The sequence below is a fragment of the Biomphalaria glabrata genome, chromosome 14, assembly GCF_947242115.1.
Source record: "Biomphalaria glabrata chromosome 14, xgBioGlab47.1, whole genome shotgun sequence".
Classification (NCBI taxonomy): domain Eukaryota; kingdom Metazoa; phylum Mollusca; class Gastropoda; family Planorbidae; genus Biomphalaria; species Biomphalaria glabrata.
The window spans coordinates 20,198,223-20,221,657 of record NC_074724.1 but is presented as its reverse complement, the minus strand read 5'-3'; the positions used below and the strand labels follow the sequence as shown (position 1 = coordinate 20,221,657).

General features: G+C 36.5%; 1 protein-coding gene across 1 annotated transcript in view; it reads right to left on the bottom strand.

Annotated features, from left to right (window-relative positions):
• Positions 1-21,704, bottom strand: part of LOC106075544 (alpha-(1,3)-fucosyltransferase C-like) — a 112,767-nt gene extending 91,063 nt beyond the window's left edge. The window contains exons 1-2 of the mRNA XM_056010286.1: positions 21,643-21,704; positions 3,577-3,687 (exon numbers count right to left, since the gene is read on the bottom strand). Of these exons, the coding sequence (XP_055866261.1) occupies positions 3,577-3,614 (38 nt within the window). The 5' untranslated portion in view covers positions 3,615-3,687; positions 21,643-21,704. The remainder of the gene's footprint in view (positions 1-3,576; positions 3,688-21,642) is intronic.
• Positions 21,705-23,435: the final 1,731 nt, after the last annotated feature.

Sequence of the window (23,435 nt, the reverse complement as noted above, 5' to 3'; positions counted from 1 at the left end):
TTTAGATACATAATCTAGAAAGATCTAGTTAATAAATATATTTAAATGTACATAAGATGATTTAAATCAACATGAATTATTTCGATCTAGGATTTTTGAAACATTATCTCAATGGAAACAAACAGGAAATGGTTTTGTTTCATATATTTGCGTGAATATCCGAGAAATGATTTTGCAGTATTACTAAACTTTGAAAACTAAAGATCATTACTTTTCTAAGTTTTATTGGGGTGACGCCCCTTAGCGCTAAAAAAGAAAAGAGTTTACGTACATAAAAAGATATATATATATATATATATATATATATATATATATATATATATATATATATATATATATATATATATATATATATAGGTCTGTGAATCGATCAGGCGCGGATAAGAATTTATTTCCGGTTTCCAGTCTAGTATACTATATAAGTCTATGACAACTTTTTTTTATCTTCAACGAGTGCTGCACTTTTGCGCACCATATCAACATTTATTTCATTGATTAATTTAATTCGTTATCCACTCTACCCAATTTTATGCGAACGTAGGGACAGCTGTAACCAAATCACATTAATTTTGTCAGATTATTTTAGGCTTTGTCAGATATGTATGTTAGTCACCAAGAAGACATAGACTGGTTTTTTTTTTCGCTAACTTTTCGCTTGGCTTTAATAGTTTAGTGCACGGGTCGGCAACCAGCGGCTCGCGAGCCACATACGGCTCTTTGGATGTTAAGCTGCGGCTCTTTAGTTCCATGCGCAAATATTATTTATTTTATCGAAAAAAACATTTAAAAATCCTTCTGATTTGATTCTATCTCTCAGCCACTTGTACTCGCCTTTCAGCTCACCCCTCCCCCATGTCTTTATTTTATCGAAAAAAACATTTAAAAATCCTTCTGATTTGATTCTATCTCTCAGCCACTTGTACTCGCCTTTCGTCTCACCCCTCCCCCATGTCTTGAAATCTAACATATTAATAGGTGGAAGATCCTCAAATTTCTTCAGCCTTATCACTTGATATACATGGGTCTTGCAACATAAAAGTCACGGCACAAGTTGCCCTTTTTTATCAGTTATATTTCTTCCCAAGGTTCTAGGATTGCTACCGGTCTCTTGACAAACAAGAGAAGATACAGCTAATATCTTGCAGAAATACATTGAAGGCAATATAATCGGTAAAAATAAAATCTTTTCAATAGCAACCGAAGAAGCCAGAAGTACGACAGGAAAAATTAAAGAAGCAGCTACAGCTACAGCTACAATTCTTTGGAGCAAAAAGAACCCACCTAATTCTCACGTTTCGCACATAATACACCAAATAGAGCTTTGTGTTCAAACATTTTCGGCTCAAATAGTTGAGGTCATGAATTTGGTACTCAAGATTTTTAACAGCATCTTGTCGAAGGCACTCTACCGACGTCAGTTTAAAGAATTCTTAACGAAATGGAGGTTCCGACCTCCTTCTTTACAATAAAGTGCGATGGCTTTCCAAAGGTAAGGTGTTGAAACGTTTTGCTTTGTGCTTGAATGAATTAAATACATTCCTAAATGATAAAGGCATTAATCCCCCTGAATTAGAGAACGGCAAATGGTTGCAAGCATTTTACTTTATGGTGTATATAACAGTGAAATTAAATGAGCTGAATCTAAAACTGCAAGGAAAGAGTCTATGTTTCGGTAGAAGAATTCGTTTGTTTTGAAGAAAAAAATATTCTTTATGTAGAAATTATTCTGAGCGGTCAATTACTTCATTTTCAATTTGTAAAGCAATATTGCAATAAAACCAGTGTAACTGTTGACACGAGCTAATTCAGCACATTTATAAAGAAAAAAAATAAAGATGAATTTATTGACAGATTTGAGCAATTCGAAACAAACAAAACGATTGTAGCATTTATAAAAATAATCTTCTCAACACTAATAGTACCGAAATCCACATCGAGCCATTTGGAAATGATACTGGATCTCTAGACATGCAATTGATCGATTTAATAAGTAGAGCTTTGAGGAGTGGAAAATTTACAGAGTTGAAAATCAAGTTGGAAGATTTGAAGGTCCAGAAATGTATGTAACGCAACAAAAGTGGACAGCTTTAAAAGAAGTGCCGCGAGATTAGGCACTTATATTCGACGCACGAAATAGTCTTCTAGATTGCTACAGCCAGGTAAAAGTCGGCATTTGGAAGGCTGACTATCGTCGGATCGGTATATTCGTGAGAGCAAGCGTTCTCTTGCATAAATATAGTTAAAAGTAAAGTAAGAAGCCAACTAACAAATAAAAATTTAGAGTCGTGTTTGAAACTAAAGACAACAAGTTATGAGCCATATTTATCCAAACTTACTAAAGCCATGCAAAGTCATAGTTTCCACTGAATTTGTTTGCTCAATTACTTGTTATTGAAGTACAGGTTAGTGTTTTATGTAAATGTTAAATTGTTTACATTTTATACTTCAATAATAAATATTCATGTAGTGGTACCTATACGTATATAGATAAATTACACATATAGGGTGATGTGCATCTTGTGTATATTTTATAATCCAATTTGTTGTGTAAATTACTATTTATATGAAGATAAATTGACATATTTTCTTATGAATAAATACACTGGGTTTTTTTTATAAAAAAATGTTTATTTATGCGAGTAGGACTACTATTTATTGTTTGGGAGAAAAAAATTGTGGCTCTTTAAAAACGTTGAAATTTTGTACATTGTAATTTTAGGCTCTTCCGACTCAAAAGGTTGCCGATCCCTGGTTTAGTGCAGGCCTAGATGGGTCTTTGTTTTCTGGTTTTCACTGGCTATAGAAGCTCACTTGTTTTATTTTACCGTACTATGACCCTCTTTTTTTTATCTTCACACAAAATATTGCTACAGATATGAGGTATAAAAAACTATTTATGAAAATGTTAGAGTCATATACACAAACAGAAAGCAATGAGGCCCCAGATTAAGTGATTTAACCTCAAACTTCTAAATATTAGTTTAATTTATATATGGATATCACATTATATTATGTGCTTCAAACTATAAATAAGTACATTCTTCCTTCCTCCGTACAAAATATATACCAAAATTACATGCGCACTTTGCCGGTAGCATATCCAAGCATTTGTCTTCTGTACATAGATCTAGAATTTGACTTACTACATTCAATGTAATGGAGAAATGTAAAATGAAAATGAAAGTTATTTGGGATATAAGCACTGCTAATTGTTTTTGTTTGTTGTAAAATGTTTTTGTTGTAAAATGTTTTACATGTTTCGGATGTTCCTTCAAAGTTGAAGATAATTACTTCCTAGTCCAAACCTCCCGCAGGACAACGGGGGATGGGAGCGGGCAGGATTTGAACCCTGGACCATCGATAAATCTGAACGACAGTCCAGCGCGCAAACCGCACAACCAGGCAGCCTATAGCCTGTTGGCTATAGCTGCTAAGTTCTAGAGGTTCCCCATTAGTTTTGTTTAGTCCATTTACGTGTTAAAAACGAAGACTGTTATAAGTACTTTAAAAAAATGCGTTCAGTGCATTATGTGTCCTTCAGAAGAGTTCATACCCCAAATAAATTGATTGACTTACGTTTTTAACATAGATCCACTTTGACTTTGATGGTCCATGTTGTTCACTGAATAAGGAGATGTTCTTACACAATAAACAACGTTTTGATAACTTGAGATTAGTCTACGAAATCTGAAAAATATATGTTTGTACTATAGTATTGTAACATCATTTTTTTCCATATTTTAATAGATATTTTAATGAATAAAAACGGGTACAAATTTATGAGGTAAATATAATCTAGGGGGAAAAAAGGAAACTGTTAGGGCTGCATGGAGAGACAAGCATAAAGTAGTATAAATGTACTGTAGAAAGCGAACACACCAAGAGCATGTAAACGCTAAAAATGTTGCATCCTCTGGTTCTTTTCATTTTAAAAGAGATGTTGTAGAAGGAAAATATTGTCTCTCAAGACGCAAAATGAGAACAGATAAACACACTTTTAAGGTCAATAAAAATAACTCTCTTTATAAACGACCCAGCTAACCCAAAGAACCTGACAACTCAGGACTCCAAAGTATCTGTAACACTTTGATTTCAAATACATCACAATTGGCAACACCATTAACACTGACTGTACAAAAACCTTGCCTCTCTGTCCAAGACCGTCTACACATACCATGCTGTTCTGACTTCGCCTCGTACTGGTCACATTGCGAGATAACGTGAAGTCCTTTGACTCCAACACATTCTCTCTTTTATAGGGTCCCTACGTGCCATCTAGAACAGGATGGAACGTTGCTTGACCGCTCTGGTGATCACATTCGCGCCGTGATTGCATGCGTACTATTTACAACACAGGTCCTTTCCAAACTGGCGTGTACTGTCACTCGTCACGGTTGACCGATCGTCTAGCGCTGGGCTGGGGCGTGACCTCGTGTATGTCGAAGGCGCCGGCTGGGGCGATTTGCGTAGTCTAAAAACACACACAGCACTACCCCCATATATGTCACCACTAGGTTTATACCACTGTCTCCTCCTTAGATCTGTCCGGTCCCGGACAAAATCCAACTCATGACGTGAGATGTGAAGTTTCATCACTGCTTGTGATGATCGATCGGTGGGGGTGACAATGGGCTTGCCTCTTGAACTTCACGAAGCCATCCACATGTAGAGGCCGGAGTCACCAAGATCGTTGGCCTAACAGGTGATTTCGTAGGGCATTTAAGAGAAAGGCTTTGGGAATGGGTTTCAGGTCCACAGGAGGGGAAATAGTGGCACACATCATCTTCAGCCTTGTCCGGAGGACATACTAGTATGGCAAACTGGCTTGTACTGTCACTCGTAACGGTTGACCGCTCGTCTAGCGCTGGGGTGGGGCGATTTGTGTAACCTAAAAACACACAGCACTACCCCCATATGTGTCACCACCAGGTTTATAACAATATTATATATATGACGGAATTTTTTTTTAATTTTCTTGTATTTTAAATTTATTATTAATTTATTAGTAGTTAATAGTTAGGCAATCCATCACTAAGTACCGGTACCTATTTCTTTACAGAAAGCACTATCTTCTATATATATAATTCTCTTCTTCGCTCAAGAGTTTGGACGAGAAGAAGAAGTAAAGGAAAGATCACTCTCTTATTTTTGCAAGTCAAACGAACTAGAGTTACGCAACGGATAATACGTGAAATTTAAAGAGTTTGTATTAGAAAATAAATTTGTCTTTGCATTTTATTCATTCTTTACTACGTACAGAACTACTTTAAGAGCCTTTCGTGTAGCGAAGTCATACAGTATATCATAAAAATTCTATTTCCTACATAGATCACGCTCAATAGAAAGAATTACCAAATGTTTCAATCTGTCTACGAGAATTGTTAACTAAAGTAATTCTTCATAAGTTTGAGGCGCGAGAAGCTTCTTTAACCAGATTCCAAAATTACAGGATAATGACTTTTTTTTTTTATCGCGCGTAGGATTGGCATTTTCCTTATTGAATAACACCCAAAAAGGACAATTTTTGTCTATATATTTCAGGAGAATAATTTCCGGATATTTCTAGGACTTTTTCGTATATTTCGCAAATATCAGATTTCCAGGATTTAATTTTGTTTATTTTAAGTGAAATTTTAATACTAAACCATCACTAGCCTAGCAAAGCCAAAGTGGTTTTGAGTTTAAAACCCCCTACCAGGGGTTTTTGAGTTTGAACCCCCCTACCAGGGGGTTTTAAGTTTACCCCCTACCAGGGTGGTTTTAAGGGGTTTTGAGTTTGAAACCCCAAACCAAGGGGTTTTGAGTTTGAAACCCCATACCAGGGGGTTTTGAGTTTGAAACCCCATACCAGGGGGTTTTGAGTTTGAAACCCACTACCAAGGGGTTTTGAGTTTAAATTCTCCCTCTTCTATAAAACAAAAACAAAAAAAAAACGACAATCCCAAATTCCAAGAGCACATCAAAGGAAGATTTTGATTTTAAACCACACTCCAAAATTTACGATAAACCCCCTCTTCAATATAAAAAAAAAACTAATTACACACTAAAAATTGTATGAGCGTAGCCAAAGGGGTTTTGATTTTAAACCCGTCTTCAGTTGTGTTTGACGCTAAAAATACCTCTTCAATATAAAAAAAAAAAGCAAATTACGCACTCACAATATTATGAGCATGGCCAAAGGTTTTTTTTTAGTTTAAACCCCGGCCAGCGGGGTTTGAAGCTAAAAAATAAATCTTCAAAATAAAATAAAAAAATTCGCAATCAAAATGCTATGAGCGTAGCTTGAGTTTAAATTTCCCTTTAGAGGGGCTTGATGTAAAAAATACCTCAATATAAAAAAAAGCAAATTACACACGAAAATTCTTTGAGCGTAGCCAGGCCAATGGAGGGTTTTGAGTTTCATCCCCTCTCCTCCAGATGGCTTTTTAAAAACCCCTTAAAATAGTTTTCAGTTTAAAATCCCCCTACAGAGCGTTTTAAGGTTGAAAGCCTCTCTCTTCAATATTATTTCTAAAGCAAACTAGTCACCAAATTCTATGACCGTGGCTAAATGTGGTTTTGAATTTTAAAAAAAATCCAAATATATTTTAGCTTAAACCCCCCAAGAGATGATTTTGGCGATAAAACTTCTCTTTTCGATAAACATCTAAAGCAAAATAGTCACCTAATTCCAAGATCGTAGTCAAGAGAAGTTAAAAATGTCTACCAGTGGCGGGGCTCTATTAATAAAGTGCAATGAATAGTCATCTGCCGAAATTGAAAAGCACTAAATGTGGCTCTACAAAAAGATGGCTAAGACAGATTTTAGGAGTCAGTTCTAGAGATCGGGTCTAAATCAAGGAAACCCTATGCCGAAGTGGGAGTCGACCCCTTAGTAAGGTTGTAACAGAGCGTAGAATGAGGTTTGCGGGACATGTTCTCCGACAAAATAAATTACGCATAATAAGAGTTGCGATGACATCCTAGTACAACTTAGCGCCACACTGAGGTCCTAAGAAAAGGTAGGAAGAGGCTTCAGATATTGCCAATGACAGATTTTTGTGGAAATAGTTTGCCAGCAAATGCGCCGAACGGCGCGGGAGGGTCTAAGTCAGTAAGAATAGCACATTAGGTTTTTGAAATTAAACTTTCAAATAGCAAAATAATGCACTGTAGATACCTCAGAATCTGCATTTAGTAGGCTTTCAATACCAGAAATAGTACTTGGCGGCGGGGATCCGCCCAAAGCTGGAGCTGGCAAGGTCGAGGAGTCTACAATTTTTTCACTAACTCCAGGAAGAAAACCTATTCAAGGGCACAATAAACGTCTTCCGAAAAACAATGAAGGATCAGAATGTAATAGAGATTAATTATGTACACACACACACACATCCATCCTATGTATATATAAAGAAAAAGTCCCCCCCCCCAACCCATCCCCCGAAAAAGTCCTGGCTACGCCCATGATATATATATATATATATATATATATATATATATATATATATATATATATATATATATATATATATATATATATATATATATATATATATATATATATATATATATATATATATATATATATATATATATCGGATCCTAAACTTTGGAGTGGGGGGGGGGGCGATTTTTTTCCAAACCCTAACCCTAACGCTTAGTAAACCCTAACCGTATGCATAAACGTGCGTACAGCACATATATATATATATTGTTACAAATGAACAGTGATAGGTAGAGGTCAACGTATGACCCCGGCGAGATGACAAAGCAGTGAGTGTTCTCTGGAATCTACATGTATAAACAAAGACAGGATGTGACGTGTCCTCACGTGTTGTTCCAGGGGACGAACAGATCTAAGAAGGGGCCAGTTACTAATGAAAAGTGACAGATAGATGTCAGTACGTGTGACCCCGGCTTGATGACACTGCAGCGGGTGTTCTCTGGAATCTACATGTATAAATAAAGACAGGATGTGACGTTTCCTCACGTGTTATTCCAGAAGATACTAGCAGTGTTTGTGCAACTTTGGAGGAGCGATTAGGGACTTTATATAAGCCAGAGAGTTAATGTGAAAGTCAGTCGTGAGTGAGCCGTTACAGTCGATACAGTCCTTGTAAGACGTGTGCGGCTCTGATTCGGTAGACTTGAGTACGAATTGGTTCAGCTTTGGGAGACCTGGAGCGACACTGGGAGTGTGTGTCGTTGGTCTGTTTTGTGGAATACGGCTCGATACAAGTTGAGAAGAGATGAATTGCAACGAAGTATAGCTAACTGTAAACTGACAGATATTGTACAGTCTTCTACGCTACATGTTACAAGTTCTTTGCAGTGTTTTTATTTGTGTGCCTACTAATACATTTAGCTAGAAGATTCAGAGATACGTAACAATATATATATATATATATATATATATATATATATATATATATATATATATATATATATATATATATATATATATATATATATATATATATATATATAAGAATAAAAAATGCAGCATTTCTCAACCTTCGGCGAAAAACAAAACAACTGGGGAAGCGCTATAAGTTTCCATAGTGGGTTTCGGGGCAAAGCCAAAAGCGTTTTCTTGCTTTTTTTCACTGCAGAAACGCATTTTCCAGTCAACTACAGCTCATTATACATCAGTGGGGGTCCGACGCCAAAAACGCGCATTAGTCATAAAAAGAATTCGGGGCGAAGCCCCGATGCCAAAAGCGTTTTCTTGCATTCTTCAATGCAAAAACGCATTCTCCTGACATCTACAGCTCATTATTTATCAATAGAGTTCGTGGCGAAGCCCCGACGCCAAAAGCGTTTTTTTGCATTCTTCACTGAAAAAACACATTCTCCTGAAATCTGCAGCTCATTATTCATAAAAAGAATTCGGGGCGAAGCCCCGACGCCAAAGCGTTTTCTTGCATACTCAATGCAGAAACGCATTCTCCTGACATCTACAGCTCATTATTTATCAATGGAGTTCGGGGCGAAGCCCCGTCGCCAAAAGCTTTTTTTTTTTGCATTCTTCACTGCACTGCACTGCAGAAACGCATTCACCTGACAACTACAGCTCATTATACATCAGTGGGGTTCCGACGCCAAAAACATTTTCTTGCATACTTCACAGAAGAAACGCATTCTCCTGACTGTGACAGGTTAGCGAAAGTGACGTGTGTTTGGCTGGTTTAATGTCTAGGGGATGATCATTTTTGAAGTTATCACACACCAACCCGTGAGCATATAAATCTGGAGCAGGCACGCAACGAGACAAGCAATGAAAGAGAGATACAAAGTTAAAAATGAGGAATATTTATTTACATAAATATTTACATAGAAGAATAAAAAGGGGGAGGATTTGCATCTATCTCTAATCAATACTATATTTAATCATCACTCTTGCACTTAATAAGAGAGTATGTCACTTTGTCTTCTGAACTTAGCTGGTTGTCCTGCTTGGTTGGCAGCTGGCTGTGTCCTAGCTTGAGGTTCTGCTCTAGCGGGTAGAGGGACGCCGGTGATACAGTTCTTGTGTAGTCTCAATCCAAAGTTCTGATATCTGTAGTGGCCGGCTGCCGTGGGCACAAGTGTACTGCGGGCAGAGCGGATCTGCTGTGGGCAGCGAAGTTAACAGGATAAGTCCAGTGAGTTATGGAGGGTTTGGCGTGGCTATGACGTCTCTCACAGACTCTGGGTCTATACGGACGTCGTACCTAAGAAGTTGACAGGTGGGCTGTCGAATAGGCAGGCGAATAGAGCCGATAGCGCCAAGTAAATAGGTGAGTAGATCCAAGTAAATAGGTGAGTAGATCCAAGTAAATAGGTGAGTAGATCCAAGTAGGCAGTAGATGATACTCAATAGCAAGTAGGCAGGAGTGCAGTGCTGAATAGCACTATGTACAAGGGCAATAGGCAGTTGACTAGGCAGACAATGCCAAACAAATAGGCAGGTGGGTGATCCGATAATAGGCAATAGGCAGACACCTGAGGGAGGCTGCGGATAAATAAAGACAAGTTAGGACATGTCTCTCATGCATCTTATTGATGCCCTCGACTGAGGTGCATTCGTCAGATTGGTAAAATTGTTTTTGAGCACAATGGGGAGATGATGACAAATGGGATATGGAAAAACAGATGGCTGATAGTAGCAATATAAAATTGTACATAAAAAGGGGAAATAATAATTTCAAATAAACAACACAAGTTGGAAGAGAAAAAAAGGGGGGGAGGAGAAATGGACGGTGGTCAGCGACCATGACGGTTTGTTTACATACGACCGTCGCCGAGAACAATGGAGTGTGCTTCAATAGAGAGTGTCCGTTCAATAGGCGCAACTCTTGCCAAAGTAGAATGACTACAGGGGAGATAACTCTTTTCTAAGCGCAATATTAGTGCGATAGTAAAATTATCAAGGCGGTCAGCCGAGATAAAGGAAATATAATAAGATGTACAAATATATTCATGGTTGCATCAACGATCAATTGCGCAACGTAGCATTAATAGATTAAAGCGATTCATAAATACATACATATGCCATGTTCGGTACGTGACTTTTTGGCGCCGCCGTTTTGGCGACGGGACGTTTTGGCGCGAGCCGTTTTGGCGCCAGATATCATTTGACGATAATTTAATAAGCACGTAGCTTTTTTTTTAATGAACCCTTGAATTCCAGCGACTAAGGCAAATAACCATGGTGTCTATGTATAATTAGCTTAAAGTATTTTGAGAAACATGGTACGTGTATTATATTTTTACTTATATTAGCAAGTGTTTGGTATGTATAGTTGGAGATACCATACAGTTATTAAATAAACTAATGTTAATGTAAACAAATAATTGCATCAATTTTTAGTCTTATCATTGTTTTATTTTGTTTTTAATTTTAAAGTAATATCTTAAAAAACTTTTTTGAAAATAAATGTGTGCCTCTTAATAAACACACATACACAAGCCAAAATGTTTATTATAGAAAATGATGTGAAAAACTAACACACATTTACATTTAATACGTGAAAAATATGTCTTAACACAAACACTCATGCAAAACATAGATATGAATAATTCTTTTAAAAGAAATAATACAATAAACGTACATAATGTATTTCGCGCAAATGTTTTTGTATGTTTTCTACTTACGACAGTGAGTAATAAACAATGCACTAATTAATATAAATGAAATAATAAAATACACATGATAAAATCCAGTGAGAAATGCACAAAGTAATTAAGATGGAACTTGTGATTAAGTTCGGCTTACCACCAGGTATTCCTCTAGGAGTAAGAATGAATGAAATAGTCCAGACTCGACTGTTCAACGAGAATGAGAAATATGAGAGGGTCTGACTTGATCTATTCTACTTTATAAAGGCCCTGAAAGAGGTGGGCTGAAACAGGAAATGGGATTGACCAAAGATTATCTCCCACGTGGGTGAAGTCCGACAAGAGTCGCACCTTGGGGTGTCACGAGGCGTGTTGACCCGAGTAATCTCTTAGATCAAAGAGAGACGTGGGAGAGGGGGGGGGGTTGAAGAAAGATTGGTTTGCATTCCACCCAAGGTGGTGTCAACCGCGACCGTCAGACATCCGGCGGGTAAGACCAAAGAGATTGTGTGTTTATCTTTCCCCGATCAAGGGCAGATAAGTGAAAGGACGCGGCCTAGCTATCTCCAAGGTGGTAGACTGAGTCTAGCCGGGAGAGGAAAAGGTGGGGCGGGTGAAGAAATTGGGGATAGGACGGGAAATAACTAAAATAAGATCAATAAATTATAATAAATAATAATTAATGCTGTGATAAGTTTGAGCAAGCTTTTGACTTGTCACACTGACCTAAAGCTCATTTTTCATACTATTAAAAAAGGACCTTTCGAATAATGTTGTATTTGAAAAATATTGTAATATGAATTTATAGACCCTTAATACATTGCAAATAAAACCGTTTTGTTCCTTGAGAAGATAAGATACCACAATTATTTAGATTTTGGCTTTGACGATCGCCGCCGAAAAAAGAATTATTCGATAAATAATATTCAATAAAATTGAAGTATAAATTGTGAGTTATAGTCCCAAATTTATTTAACTAGAAAAATTTCAGATTGAGTAAAGGTTGGGAAAAGGCGACTATGAAAAGATTATTTGGGTTTAGAACTCATCTCAATCATGACTCTTATACTGAAAAATTTCGTTTGAATTCTTTCTTAAAATAATTATGATATATTCATGTCAAATTACATAAACTATGTCTGGAAATGAGAGGGGCGGTAGAGTGAAAACGATTAATCCTTTCCTTTAATAATTTCTGATAAAGATTTCATTGGACATTAAAGAATAGGGGTGGGGCAACTCAACTAATTTTGTTCACAAACTATGATTCTCCATAAAAATAGGACCGCCTCCCCCACACTGAGAGGGCTAGAGTGGGAGGGCAGTACATGCAATCACCCTCCCCCCAACCCCACCGAATCGGCCAAGATAACAGAAGGGGATTGACATAACATTAAATTTATATATTAATTGAATTAATGTTTTTCACAAACTATGATTTCTCCATAAAAGTAGGACCGCCCCCCCCCCCACTCAAAGGGTTTAGGTGGGAAGGGCAGCCCTGGGCAGTAGAGGTATTCACCCCCCCCCCCAATCGGCAAACAGGGAACGACATAATATAAAGATCGGTTAAAATAGCAATAACAAGTTTTAATCATATAGATATTTAATTGTTTCTGTAAGCAAGCTGTGATTTCTAGAAATAAATTAGACCGCCCCCCCCCAACTCAAAAGTGTATGGGGGGGGGGCGGGATTGACACCATCGCCCCCTCCCGACCCCACCAAATCGGCCAACATGCTTAGGGGGTGGGGGCGAAATAATCTAAAAATAGGTTGAAATATAAATAATTAGTATATATTATTAACATAAGTAATAAATTCGTATAGAAATTGTGTGAATTCTATACTAAAATTCGAGTGGGGTGGACGATGGCCCCTACCGCCCCCCCCCCCCGGATCCGCCAGTGATATATAAATATATATATATATATATATATATATATATATATATATATATATATATATATATATATATATATATATATATGATTTGTCTTCGACTTCGAGTTCTAAGATTAGTGAGGAATGCAGTATTTCCCGTGATTGTGCAGCCCCAGCTTTGACCTACTTATTTTGCCACATCTAGGTCAAGCATTACCATTGTCCGCAGGTGGTCGATGTAGAGAAGATTGTGGTTTGTGAGCATCTTACAATATCTCTTTACTTACAGCCAAATACGGAAATCACTATAGGTAAAACATTGATTTTACCAGCCGTTGAAGTAGTTTTAAAAACTGTTTTACGCAAACCTACATCTGATATTATTAAACGAATTTCTTTAACAATCATAAAGTTCAAGGGCACATCGGTAGTATGAATTATAACATTATAAAAGTTTCTTATGTAATTCTTTACAAACGAAATATACAGTCTGGGATCAGCGGCGTCACATGCTCTGATAGGGTGTAGCGCTGTGTACTGCAAACTGCCTAAGAGTAGCTAAGGGTAGCTGCTCCTTAGTTAGCCTCAGGGTTGAGCCACTAAACCTTTTGAATTCAGTTTTCATTCTGCTAGGTGGGTTGCAAGCCAAGGCTAATGAATCTCTCCTGAATGAAGCTTACTGGTTTAAGCACCAATTACTCGCGTTCGCCTCTTCTCCTGTTAGTGAAAAGGTGAGTTTAAGTTTTTGGCATATAGGCCATGTCTGCCCGTTTGTGAAAAGAGTTTCTCATATCCAATACTAGAGCCAGTCGTGAAGGATCAAAATATACACGAGAAACTGCTCTTTGCGAGAACTTATGTTTATTTGTTTGTAAAATGTTCTACATAATTCGGATGTTCCTTCAGAGTTGAAGATAGTTTACTTCCTAGTCCAAACCTCCCGCAGGACGACGGGGGATGGGAGCGGGCAGGGTTCGAACCCTCGACCGTCGATAAATCCGAACGTCAGTCCAGCGCACAAACCGCACGACCAGGCAGCCATCCAAAAAATAAAATGCTATAAAATAAAATGCTACTTAAAGTAAATTAATTAGGCCTAATAATTATCTTATGTTTGAAGAACTACTTTTTGAACAACTAATTCCTAGATAAAACATAATATCTGTAGGAACGGATCATGAATTGTAAAAACAAACAAAGATAACCAACATTTCCTGTGTGTTTGGTGATTCCAGCATTACATTTCAATTGTTATTTCAACTGGTTTAAATTAGAATTTTATCAATTTTTAACAAAAGATAGATCTCTAAACTTAAAATGAAGCTATTAATTATTTTTTCACTCTTCGACTCACTAAAGTTAGAAATTAGATAATAAATTTGCAAAAATGCTATATAAGTTAAGCAGGGGGTCTACGGAAAACTAGAAAACATGTCAAGGGTCTATTAGACAAAAAAGTTTGTGAACCACTGTATCAAAGGGAAGAGTTTCTTCCTTGAGACCTTGAATCACTAGCGGATCCAGAACTTTGGAGTAGGGGGGCGATTTTTTTTCCAAAAAAGCAGTGTTTCTCAACCTTCGGCGTAAAAAAACAAAAGAAAACAACAAAAAAAAAAAAAACAGACATGTTGAGTGAGAAAGGTAGGCGGTCTGGGGGAGCGCCGAAGCCCCGACGCCAAAAGCTTTTTCTTTCATTCTTCACTGCAGAAACGCATTCCCCTGATATCTACAGCTCATTAAAGAAAAACGCCAGATAAGAAAAGCAAGGCCAATGACACTAGCTCCAGCTGGAATAACCTGCACAGTGTGCAGCCGAACAATCCGGGCTCACATAGGTCTCACCAGCCACATGAGAAGGCTTAAAACCCCAGTGCAAAGACCTCAGCCCCGTGGATAACAAAGTGGGCATCATTGAACCACGATGGACGAACTATATATTATTCATCCTAATAAAAAGGACATTTTTAATAATGTTTTACTTGAAAAATATTCTAAAATGAATTTAAAGGCCCTTACATTGGAAATACAACCGATTTGTTCCTTGAAAAGATAAGATACCCCACATTTTAAGATTAAGACTATGAGGATCGCCGCCGAAAAAGACATTATTGGAAAAATTATATATTTTTTTTAAAAATTTCATTTGTAAGTGATACATTTTGCATGTTTGTAACTTTGTTTTGTTATAGAACTACAATTTAAAGCTCTAAACAAAAACGTTTGGAAGTGGGAGGAGAAATTAAGTGGACCAATTAGATTCTACTCTGGGATTCAAGTATACATTGTGAGTTATAGACCCAATTTTTTTTAATACAATAGAAAAATATCAGTATGAGTAAAGGTTGGAAAAAGGTGACTAGGAAAATAATATATGGGTTCAGAACTCATTTCAATTGTTACTCTTATAATGAAATATTTGGTATGAATTATACATTTTCCAAAAAAAAGTCTTTCTTATAATACCTAAGATAAATTCATGTGCAATTACATAAACTCTGTCGCCATATTTGACTATTTTGTTTTAAAACGTCATGTTTTCGTCTGGAAAGGGGAGAGGTCGGTAGAGTTGGAAACATTAATCCTAGCTCCTTTTTATAATTTCTGCTAATGATTGCATTTAGCATTAAAGAATGGGGGTGGGGCGACTCGATATAAGAATATAATTTATAACATATAAATTATATTACTGACAATTGTTTTTTAATTTTGTAATTTCTTAACTAAAATACTAAAAGAAAAAATGTATTGGTTTGTCCTATGGACGCAGGACGATTGCATGTATCGCCCCTCCCACCTGGTACAACCCTTTTTCATTTTTAAAAAAATTTGAGTTCATAGTGTGTGTGCGACATAATATACTAATGGGTTAAAACATCAACATGTAGTTTATATTATATAGATATTCAAGTAATTTTGTTCACAAACTATGATTTCTCCATAAAAATAGGACCGCCCCCACCCCACTCAGAGGGCTAGAGTGGGGAGGGCAGTAGAAGCAATCGCCCCCCCCCCACCTCACGGAATCGGCTATAATACGATAAGGGTAGCGACATAATATAAATATTATATAGTAATTCAACTAATTTTTTTCACAAACTATGATTTCTAATTAAAAGTAGGACCGCCCCCCCCCCACTCAAAGGGTTTAGGTGGGAAGGGCAGTAGATGTATTCGCCCCCACCCCACCCATTCGGCTAACACGAGAACGACGTAATAAAAAGATCGGTTAAAATATCACTAACAAGTTTTAATTAAATATAAATATTTAATTCATCTGTTAACAAGCTGTGATTTCTACAAATAAATTGGACCGCCCCTCCCACACTCGAAAGTTGGGGGGGGACGGGATTGATGCCATCGCCAGCTCCACATCCCACCAAATCGGCCAACATATTAGAGGGGGGGGCGAAATAATCTAAAAATGGGTTGAAATATAAATAATTAATATATAGTATTAACATAACTAATAAATTCGTATCAAAATTGTGTTATTTCTTTACTAAAATTCGTCTGTCCCCCCCCCCCTGGAGGATCCGCCAGTAAGAGATTGGTCACTTTTCATTAGCATCAGTTAGGCCAGGTTCACGTTGAATAATATTTTCATAACTATCAGTTTATTGGATAGATAATAGATATGAACATTAACAATGTAATCATGTCGTCAGTCGGACTGACAATACAATAGTATCCGTAACACTTTGGAAACTTGCTCGTCTCTTCTTTTTATATTGGCGGAGATATGGCTGTGGTTCTTCATAGCATGGGCGTAGCCAGGGGGGGGGTTTCTGAAATGAACTCCCCCCCCCTGGGGGAATGATTTTTTGCTTTGATTTTGTTTATTTTAGGCGAGATTTTAATACTAAACCACCACTTGCCCCAACACAACCAATGGGGTTTTGAGTTTAAAACCCCCTACCAGGGGGTTTTGAGTTTAAAACCCCCTACCAGGGGGGTTCGAGTTTAAAAACCCCTACCAGGGGTTTTGAGTTTAAAAACCCCTACCAGGGGTTTTGAGTTTTAAACCCCCTACTTGGGGTTTTTGCAGTTAACTACCCCTCTTCTATAAAACAAAACAAAAAAAAATGCAAAAGAAAATCCCCTAATTCCAAGAGCACAGTTAAGGAAGATTTTGATTTTAAAACCCCCTCCAAAATTTACGACAAACCCCCTCTTCAATATAAAAAAAAAAGCTAATTACGCACTCAAAATGTTATGAGCGTAGCTAAATGGGTTTTGACTTAGTTTTGAGTTTGAACCCCACTTCAGCGGGGTTCGAAGGTAAAAAAATACCTCTTTAATAATAAAAACAAAGCAAATTATACAATCAAAATGTTACGAGTGTAGTCAAAGGGGTTTTGAGTTTAAACCTTCCTCCAGTAGAGTTTGAAGCTAAAAAGTACCTCTTCAATATAAATAAAAGCACTCTAAAATCTATGAGCGTAGCCAAAGGGGTTTTGAGTTTAAACCCTACGCCAGGGGGGTTTGAGGCTAAAAAAAAATCTTCAGTGTAAGAAAAAAAGCAAATTACGCACTCAAAATGCTATGAGCGTTGCCAAAAGGGGTTTTGAGTTTAAACCCCTATTCAGAGGGGTTTGATGCTAAAAAAGACCTCTTCAATATATAAAACAAGGTTACAAAGACAGTTTGTGTGGAAATTATATCAAAGACAAATGAGAGATAAGAATGGAGAAAGAAGGTTGATAGATCTTCTGTAGTGCCCCAATGGTGCTGCAGATCAAAGGATAGGTGCAAGTGAATGCAAAGTTAGATGTGAACCTGGCCTAATTGGTTCCCCCTTCAGACCTTTTGGTCTATAGGGCAGATGATGTAAAGTTCATCTGTTTTTGTGGCCTACGGTTAACGAGGGTATCATGTAGCCAGCACAACGACCAAACGTCTTTACTTTTCCCCAACTAATGTCAGGTACCCATTAAGGCTAGGTAGACTCAGAGGCGCCCAAGGATTCCAAAGTTGAAAATCCCAGTCTTCACCAGGATTCGAACCCGGGACCCTCGGTTCGGAAGCTAAGCGCTTTACCGATCCTCAGCTGGTTTTTACTATATGTAATTGTTTTGAAAATGTTATATATTGTATTCGAATTCTTAAAAGTAATTTATAAATTAAAAATGCTCAAGAGAATGATGTTTATAAGATTACTATTCGTTTTAAGTTAGTTCTAACTTATAATGCATACTATATAGCTTTTTCTCTTTACAAAAATGCTTGCTTAACTGATTTTAAAAATTAGATTTTTCGCTTTCAGGAAAAAAAAAAGTAGCCGTTGCATCAGAACTTTGAATGGTCTAAAATATTGTGATGTCGGATTTTCAATATCTTTTCTAGTTTACGAGATCTAAACGGGACGGACGGAGCTTCTTTTCCCCTTTCGGGGGCCGCTAATACGGTTAACGAGGGTGTCATGTAGCCAGCACAACGACCAACCGCCTTTACTTGTCCCCAACTAATGTCAGGTACCCATTAAAGCTGGGTAGACTCTTGGGCGCCCAAGGATTCCGAAGCTGAAAATCCCAGTCTTCACCAGGAATCGAACGTGGGACCCTCGGTTCGGAAGCTAAGCGCTTTACCGAGCCTCTCCTGGTGTTTACATAATGTAATTGTTTTGATAATGCTTAGTCTTTTTTTTTTTTTTTTAAAGGAAACCTCAGAATTTGCGCTATTCAGTTTTAGCTTTATCATCATAGGAATCCTTGGGCCCTAGGCCTCTTTTCTTTGTCTCTTTTTTGGGCTTTATGTGCCTCTTTTATGGGCCATCTTGCCTCTTTTGTGGGCTTTTTTTTTTTTAATGTTTTTATTTGTAAGTTATCATAATTCACAAGTAATAAATCATAAACAATTGAAAAGTGATTAACCTAAAAATATAATAATAGTAATAGAAATATTATTTAATATCAAAGACATACTACCTAACCAATGAACCCCCTAAAGACAAAAAAATGATACAAGTATCCTCTACTCCAGAACAATCAACACAATATCAGATATCCCTGACCCCAACACCCTATTTCTGGAAAACTACATGAGCATTGTACAGGTATATGAAAATCAAACTAGATAATTCTCTACCCTAAAGTCCATTATTTTTCTAAATGTTAATTCCAAGTGATTAGGATCAAACACCTTATTATTATGTAGACATTTGAGCCAGCTAGCCCAAACAAGATTCCTGTATTCGGAAACAATAATCAAGTTAAAGTTGTGTCTTTTATTCGAATTCTCACTGTGATTTATATAAAATAAACTGTTCAAGAAAATGGAGTTTATAAGATTACTATTCGTTCTAAATTAGGTCTAACTTAAAATGCATACTAATTAACTTTTTCTCTTTAAAAAACTGCTTGCATAACTGATTTTAAAAATTAGATTTTTCGCTTTCAGGAAAAAAAAAAGTAGTCGTTGCATCAAAACTTTGAATGGTCTAAAATATTGTGCTGTCGAATTTTCAATATCTTTTCTAGTTTACGAGATCTAAACGTGACGGACGGACAGACGGACAGACATTTCGCACAAAACTAATAGCGTCTTTTCCCCTTTCGGGGGCCGCTAAAAAAGCAAATTACACACTAAAATTATTTGAGCGTAGCCAATTTAATCGGGGGTTTTGAGTTTAAACCCCTCTTCTACAGATGGCGTTTTTTTTTTAAAGTTTAAAACCCCTTTAGATGATTTTGATGATAAAACTTCTCTTTTCGATATAAAATCTAAAGCAAACTACAGTCACTTAATTCCAAGAGCGTATTCAAGAGAGGTTACACATTTTTATCAGTGGCAGGGCTCCATTAATAAATTACAGTGAATAGTCATCTGCCGAAATTGAAAAACACTAAATGTGGCTCAACAAAGATGACTAAGACAGATTTTAGGAGTCAGTTATAGAGATCGGGTTTAAATCAAGGATATCCTATGCTGAACTGGGAGTCGACCCCATAGTAAGATTGTGAGAGCGACGCATGAGGTTTGCGGAAATGTTCTCCGACAAAATGAATTACGCATAAGAAGAGTTGCAATGATATCCTAGTACAACTTGACGCCACTCATTCATTGAGGTCCTCATAGCAGGTGGGAAGAGGCTTCAGACATTACCAGTGTCAGATTTTTATGGAAACAGCTTGACGTCAAATGCTCCGAACGGCGCGGCAGGGTCTAAGTCAGTAAGAATAGCACATTAGGTTTTTGAAATAAAACTTTTAATAGCAGGAAAATGCAGTGTAGATACCTCAGAATATGCATTTTGTTGGCTTTCAATACCAGAAATAGTGCTTGGCGGCGGGGCTTCGCCCCGCGCTGGGGGAGCTCCTAGCGCTCCCCCAGACCCCCTTGCTAGTAATGGCGGGGAATCTACAATTTTCCCACTAATTCATGGAAGAACCTATTCTAGGGCACAATCTTCCGAAAGAATGAAGGGTCAGAATGCAATAAAGAATATGTACACACACACACACACACATAAATACATATAAAAAAAAAATTCGCCTGGGGGGATTCCCCCCCAACCCCCCTCCCCCCCCCCGAAAGAAAAATCCTGGCTACGCCCATGCTTCATAGTTCATAGTTTCTTATAGTCATGCTGAAAATAATGAAACCTAGTCTCCGTGGCGTCACTAGGGGTGACACCCAAATAACAAAAATGCACTTTGTGAATAGCTGACAATTTAAAACAATTAACGACTGTGGCTAACTATCGGAACATGTTATTCGCAAATGATAAATAGATCTAACTACTGTGTTTTTCATATAAACTAAACATATTTAAATTTTTTAAATCTATAAAAAGGTTTGAAATGCTATATCATACTTAATAAATCTACGAATACGTGAAACCTTACTTTCAGATGTATACCAGCTGCATGTATGTATATGAGCATTGCTTTGATTAAAACAAAAAAGTTTTAATCGAATCTATTGACTTTGTAGCTAGCGCCGTAATATCAGGATGATAACCAATAATCACTGTTTAACAAATGACGACATTCTTCAGGCATAAAATATGATTGAAATCTCACATGCAATTATTGTAAATTTTGTAGAATTACATAGTAAATAAGTGGCCATTGAGATTTCTGAAGATGGTGTCATTTCATTTTTCTGTAAAAGAAGCTCTAAGCCAGATGAAGGAAATGTTACAATGTGTCGAAGGATATACTTGACGATTTTTCTTCTTGTCTAGTGCCAAGAATGGTTCTGATGCTTCCTAATGGGAACGATTTAGTCACTAAATAGCAAAAAAATGTATTCTTTTGTTGTCGACAATTTTCAACTAATTTTATAGAAATAAAATAGAAATTTGTGACTTAATTTAATGTGTGGTTGAAATAAAGTCCGAAATAGGAATATGAAAAGACGTATGAAGAATTCATCTGGATTGGAAAATGAGAAAACAAGAGCATCCGGCTGCAAATACATTTGACAAGGAAGTCGTTGTTATGATTGATGTAAATAAGAAAAACAATGGAAGGATGTACTGGACGGACTGTTTCTATAAAAGCCAAATATTTGATATTTGCGACTATATTATCAACGAGTCTTTATTGAATAAAAAATGTCCATGAATTCATGGAAATAATATAAACCCAAAGCTGAAAGTACATCTGTAATGTTAAAAAGTATATAAATGTTTTAGCAAACGACGTAAAGGATATTAAAGTCAGAATGACATTACTCACCTTTGTATTTTGTTTGACAACACACCTGACAAAGCACACCTAACATAGCACACGCTGATCAGATTCAGAAGTTATACGATTTTAAGGGAGACAAAAAAGCTGATGAGACCAACTTAATATCTTAAAATGTCTAGAAAAGGTTGAACTTGAGTTTATATTTGGAGCTCAAAGATATGAAAATGCAGCTTCAATGTCTGGAACCATGGAGGAGTACAGGTAATTTATTAATAACCAACAGAAAAGGCATTTAACAGATACATAATTATCGATTACTCAAACTACGTGGTCAACATTCTTTTTCAGAAATACGTTGTTGTTTTTTTTGCCCAGCATTTTGTGATACGATTGAAATACTTATTTATCTTCTGAAATTATTGCCACTAGAAGCGAAGTTTAAGATCTTTTTATTTTACCTATCTTTACTAAAAAAAATTTGGTGGCAGATGTACTAGAAGGCCGAAGATACACAAGAGTAGGCATATCTTTAAACTATTTACAAATAGGTGACTAATTAAACCTTTTCTTTAAAAAAGTTATAGCACGTTAGAGCAAAGTATTATAAAAAAAAGGTCTTCAAAATAAAAAAAAAAAGCACTGTGTGATTCAGAAGAAAAAAATATTTAAAACAGGAAGAAAATGCCAATCGAGCAATCACTAGATGCCGTACTCACTATTTAAGAAGAGAAAAAGAGGTTCATTATTATGTGCATTTATCGTTTTTTTAAGAGCTTCAATTTTTACACTTTTACTTGAAGCAATCATTGATGAAGCAGATAAATTTGGAGCACTCCAACCGCAAATTATCTAGTTCAACAACCAAAAAAGTATTGTAGATGTCAGTTAAAAATATTGGTGAATATGATTCAAACAGAAATACCATGACTGAGAAAGAATCTAAAGCAACAAAAGTTATTCTTGAAGAAAAGAAAAGTTGACATAAGACCTTAGAAAATATCTCTAAATCATTTAACAAAGCGTTCAACCGTTTCTTACCATATGCTTATCTATGGCGTCATGTGAAAAAGGATTTTTAAACTTAAGAACTTTTTGAGACAGAGAAACAAACGACATTTTCACTAAGGGGAATTTTTATAAAAAATGAGATCGTTAAAGTCATAAACTTTAATCAAGTTTGAAATCCAGAAAGAAAAAAAAACAGAGTAATTTATTAATGGTTACATTGTTTCAAAATTGAACAATAGATTAATGTCATGTCTTAGATTCTTAAGTTCAAAGATGTGTGCAGAGTTTCACATGACTACACAAACCCAGTAAACTGTAGATAAATTATAATAAACAAGTGAATTTTAAAATGTAATAAACACTAATTGTATAGTTGTTGAACAATCAAATAACGTAGGTAATTATAAACTATGTGTATTAGAGCGCAACAAACTAACGAACAAAAATTTAAAGGGGAGGGGCTGGGGTGACACCCTGAGTTGACCGCACCAGGTGACACCAACCCTAGTGACGCCACTGCCTAGTCTTTTATCTGCATGAGGCCGATTTCAGTTTGTTTCCAGAAATTGAATTGTTCCGATCAACTTATTTATCGTTGTTATGTGATTACATTCTTTAGTTTCCTTCCGCTCAATGTGCATATACGTAACTATCATCGATTAATATGTCAACATTTAATACACATCAAACTTAATGATCAATATTTACTCACCAAAGTGACTGAAATACTGATTTTTTCACAATCATGTTGATAAGATAATTTGTTTACAAGATAAAAAAAAAAAAAAAGAAGCAAGAAAATGATCTGTCTTGATTAACGAGTTTAAACC